Source organism: Dictyostelium purpureum (genome assembly GCF_000190715.1).
Source record: "Dictyostelium purpureum unplaced genomic scaffold DICPUscaffold_754, whole genome shotgun sequence".
NCBI classification, from domain to species: Eukaryota; Evosea; class Eumycetozoa; order Dictyosteliales; family Dictyosteliaceae; genus Dictyostelium; species Dictyostelium purpureum.
The window spans coordinates 1-5,359 of NW_003520081.1; the positions used below are offsets into that span (position 1 = coordinate 1).

The window sequence follows — 5,359 nt, forward strand, 5'->3', positions numbered from 1 at the left end:
CGATTTTTATTCGTATTATTATTATTATTATTATTATTATTATTATTATTATTATTATTTACATTTATATTACTTTCTCTTGGAGGTGAGTTGGTATTAATACTTGAAATATTACTTGGAGGAGATGGATTTTTAAGAATTGGTTTTGGCTGTTTTTGGTTTGTAGCTTGAGATAGGTTAAATTGGAAATCTTTAAATTCTAAAGTTGATTCAATTATATTATGTCTGTTTTTTGATGACGATGTATTGTTGCTGTTTTTGATATTACCTTTTGGAACACTACCAACACCGTTTGAGGATGATAGTTTTGGTGAGGATGAAAAGCTACCACTGTTATTTAAACCACTACTACTATTTAAACTTGGGTTTATCGATAATGGGATACCAGCGGTACTTATCTTGCCACTACTACCACCTAAATTTAAAACTAAACTCTTTCTGTTATTGCTATTTAAAAAGTTTTGATATTTATCGTTTCTATATTTATATCTCTGTACGAAAAGAATAATAATTGAAATGAAACTAATTGCAGCTAAACCCAAGAAAATACAAGCCCATAATAAACCTATATTTGAAATTTCTGGTGGAAATGGTAAAACTTGGTATGGATTCAATGGTTTGTAATAGCATTTAAAAGATTCTTTATTTTCAAAGTTTACCATATAACCTTGTATCCATGTATAGTTTGATGAATATAAACCTGTAATATTTGACTTTTGTAATAATATTTTGCCATCTGTTGGACTGCTATAATTAAAATGTACCATTGTTACACCATGATAACAATTTGAAAATTCATTTGGATTATTTTCATCAGTTCCTGGATCTTTATTTTCTGTGGGTGTTTTTCCCTTTAATACAATTTTTTTAAAATAGTCATCTTTAAAATATCTATATTTTGATGTTGTAGTTAGTTTTAAACAATAACTCTTTTAGTTTTTTACCTATTAATATATTATACATACGTGTACCACCACAAATTGTTATTCTCTGTGTTGCATGGCCAAAAAGTAGTTTTATTAGTAATGATATTTCTATCAATAAAACACGAATTTTCTTTAAATTCATTAACAATTGTTCTCTATAGTAATTACATTAATATTAATACTTGTTATTCTTGTTGATTTAATACTATGAGTATAAATATACAAATACATACATCTAGATTCCATATTTTTTCGAAAAAAAATACACATAAAAGAACGGATAATACAAAAATAAATACATTAACCCAGAGGAAAGCTTCCTTTAATTTCATTTTGATTTTATACTAAATCATTAATGATTGTAATAGTACTAAAAGATAAAAAAATAAATAAAATAAAAAATAAAAAAAGAAAAGATTATATATCTGTGGTATGTGTGTTTGTTGGATGAACGCGAAATAAATGAAATGAATTAAAGTTTAATTTTTTTTTTTAATATTTTTTATTTTTTCTATTTTTTTTTAACAATTTTAATAATTTTTTTTTTTTTTAATTTTTTTTTAAATTTTTTTTGAATGGGTGACCCAGGTTTTGATTTTTAATTTTGATTTTATCATTACAATAATAATCTTTTTTATGCATATTTATAAATAAATTCATATGAAAAAAATAAAAGAAAATGATGTTGTTTTTATAATATTAAATATCTATTTATTTAGATATTTAAGAAATAAAAAGATTATATTATTTTTTATTATTTTTTTTTTTTCTATATTTTTTTTTTTTTTTTGTTTATGTTGTTGTTATTTATTTGTTTTTGTTATTTTACTATTATTAATAAATCATCCCAATTGAAGTTAAAATTCCAAAATAAAATGAAAATTGTGAAGTTTCTTCGTTTAATTCTTCCAAATTATCATTTTTTAAAGATGTTATTATTTTTTTAAGTTTTGGAAGTATTAAAATTGGTAAAGATATCATTAATCTTTTTTGTAGAATTGATATAAAAAATAATAAAAAATATGATCTAAATAATTTAATAAAGATTTGATTAAAGATTATTAAATATTGAAAGTAATATCGTAAAAAAAATAAAAAAAAAGATTAATTAATATTTATTTTTGGTGATGATGATATAATTATAATAAAAATAAAATAAAAAAATGATTGTTTTTATAATCAAATTTAAATAAACGAAAAAAATAAGTTAAAAAAAAAAAAAAAAAAAATAAACTTTACTATTTAAATAAAAAGTATAATTATTATAATTATTATATAGTTTAAAAATAATACTTACAATATATAATAGAATAAAAATAAAATTTCTGAATGTTTTCTATTCATAATTCCAGCTAATGATTTATATCTTTCCGTTAAATTGTATTTTATATTTTTCATATTGAAAGAGTGATGAGAGCCTTCAATAACTAGTGCAACCGGTAAAACATAAAGAAAAAATAAATCGTTATGTTCAAAGGTTTGCATTAGGTAGCTAAGTTTAACCAAAACAACAAAGAATATGGGTACTGCTAATTCAGTGGTTCCATAAATTCTTACTTCGATGGGATAGCCAATGATAAAAAGACAGAGCAGGAACGTTGTTATCATTAGGGGGCCCATTACCAAGAGTTTTTGAATTCCAACACGGATAACGATCGAATAGATACAAACCACCGAGAAAACTAAGTGACCATATAAAAAACATCGTACAATTCTCATCGTGAGATTTCTTGAGGTTAAAACTATTTGACCTCTACTCTTTATATCTCTATCTATGGCCAATAATGATTGAATACCTTGAACATTTATTGCAAATGATAATATTAAACAAAAGTTTAATAAATCTATCGAGTTGGTAACTCTATAGGCTAATGTGCAACCATAGAGTATTGATGCCATTGAAAGCGGAAATGCCCAAATATTGGCTGCAATTGCATAAGATCTAATTATACTTGATTTTTGTTGGTTTGGTTGTAGTTGGTTTTGTTGTTTCAAATATATGTTTCGATATTTAATTTGAAGTTCTTTTTGTTCCTGATCATCATTTTGATAGTAAATATAGTTGTTATTATTCTGATTATTATTATTATTACAACACCCATTATTATTTTTGTTATCGTTATTTTGATTGGCAATATTTGATAATAATTGGTTGTTATTGATAAAATGTTCATTATTACCATTGCAACCACCCAATGTAGTATTTGAAGACATAGTTATATCTTGATTATTGCTATTTACATCATTACAACTTGTTGTTGATTTAAAAGTGGTGGTTGCTGAGGATGGGGTTTGATTTTTTTTTAAAATATTATATGGTGAGTCGATTTGATTTTCACTGTTTATATTATTAAGTATATTATCATAGTGAATGTTGGCGGTACTATTGTTTGAATGATTGTTTAAATTTTCACATTGTTTTATATCGGATTTAAAAGTGTTAAAGTTATCATTTTTTTTATGTGTTCTATTTTTCCACCCAACACTACTAATACTTGAATTATTAATATTGTTTTCGTCATTATTAATATTATTGTTGCTATAGTTATTATTATTATTATTATTATTGTCGAAATAGTAATTTTTTTTTTTTTTTACTATAAAATTTTTATCATTTTCTGAATCTTTATTTACAATTTGATTACAATTATTGATATCATTTTCAATATTATTATTATTATTATTATTATTATTATTATTATTATTATTATTATTATTATTGGTGTTTTTATTACAAGAGTTATTGCTGCCACTTGGGTTGATTGTATCTATATTCCTATTGTTATAAATATAGTTGTTAAAAAATTTATTTGTTTCATTTTTAATATAGGGGATTATACTTTCAGATTTGATTGATGAAACCTTTTCTATAGAATAATCTAATGGCATTTTTCTCTCTTATTTTTTTAAAATAAAAATTCTGATATTAATATTAATTTATAAATTGATGGTTTTTTTTAAATAAAAAAAAAAAATTAAATATTTAAAAAAAATTATAGAAATTTGATTATTTTATAAGAGGGTGATAATTATAAAAATATAAAATTTTTTTAAAAAATTATATCAAAAGAAATAATTGATATAATTTTGTTTTAAGGGAAAAAAAAAATAAATATAAAATTAAAAATGTGGTTTTAAAAATTAAAACTTTTTTCTTTTTTCTTTTTCCTAAAAAAAAATAAATTAATTAGGGGGGTGATATAAAAAAAAATAACAGTCCAGATATAAAATAATTTATATAAATAAAGCTATATAATCATCCCTTGATGATAATACTTTATTCTAAATAGTATTAAAAACAAAAACAAGAAAAATAACAACAACAACAACTGAATGGCTAATGATGCAAATTATAGTTGTAGTTATTATTGTTACTTTTTTTTTTTAAATTTTTATTTTTTTTCTTTTTTTTTTTTTTATTTATTTATTTAATATGAATATTATTTTTTTATTATTTATTTATTTTTATTATTATTATTTTGTTTTTACAAAAAATAAACAAGTTCTAAAAATATACATATATAAAAAATACTCTTGTAATTAATGGGGGAGGAGTGGTATTTCATGTAAATTATTTTAATTTGTTTTATTTTTTTTATTAATTAAATAACAGTATCAATTATTTACAAATGATCACTTAAACTATTCTTTTATGGTTGATGGGTGGTATTACACTTGTGCGTGTATTTATTACTTTTATTTTTGTATTATTGAGAAAGTGAGTGAGTATGTGTGTGATGTGACGTGATGTGTGATGGATTTTGAAATGTGTAAAAATTTAAAAGTTATTTTGGTAAAAAAAAATGGTTAGGAATATGATATGGTGTTTAATGGTTATAGGTGATGATGAAATATTTAAAAATAAAATTTTTTTAAAATTTAAAATAAAAAATAAATAAATACAAGTTAGGTGGTTTATAGCCAGTTATTTTTTTATAAAATATTAAGATTTTAGAATTCTTTGTGTTTTTATTAATTATTATTATTTGTGATTATATTTAAGATATTATTACTAATAAAAAAAATTCGATTTTTTTTTTTTTTTTTTTTTTTTTTTTATACTTTAAATGATGAAAGTATAAAGCAAAAAAAAAAAAAAAAAATTTGATTTTTTAAAAAGTAACAATAATATTTAAATATATAAATGTACAATATTGATATGTCTTTAAAGAAATTAAATTAAAAAAAAATTTAAAAAAAATTAAAAACAATTTAATATTAAAAATAAAAATAGATACACACTCTTTTTTTTGTGATTGTATATATAAGAAAATTATTAATGAAATAAATTAATAAAAATTATAAATATACCCCCGCCATAATAAAAAAAAAAAAAAAAAAATATTGATTTTAAAAAGAGGTGCTTATTTTTTTGATTTAATAAAAAAAAAAAAATTTTTTTTAAAAAAATTTTGTTTTATAAAAAAAAAAAA

General features: G+C 20.3%; 2 protein-coding genes across 2 annotated transcripts; both read right to left on the reverse strand.

Annotated features, from left to right (window-relative positions):
* Positions 1 to 2: 2 nt before the first annotated feature.
* DICPUDRAFT_10848 (uncharacterized protein) lies at positions 3 to 1,258 on the reverse strand (the record flags this gene model as incomplete). The annotated part of the gene is made up of 3 exons (XM_003295111.1): positions 3 to 891; positions 966 to 1,081; positions 1,160 to 1,258. Coding segments are annotated over 3 exons (1,104 nt in total), but the record flags the coding sequence as incomplete, so codon positions are not given.
* Positions 1,259 to 2,219: 961 nt separating this feature from the next.
* On the reverse strand, positions 2,220 to 3,815 carry DICPUDRAFT_44414 (uncharacterized protein; the record flags this gene model as incomplete). The annotated part of the gene is made up of 1 exon (XM_003295112.1): positions 2,220 to 3,815. One exon carries the CDS (start codon positions 3,813 to 3,815, stop codon positions 2,220 to 2,222), a length of 1,596 nt encoding a protein of 531 aa, XP_003295160.1.
* Between the last annotated feature and the right edge of the window lie 1,544 nt (positions 3,816 to 5,359).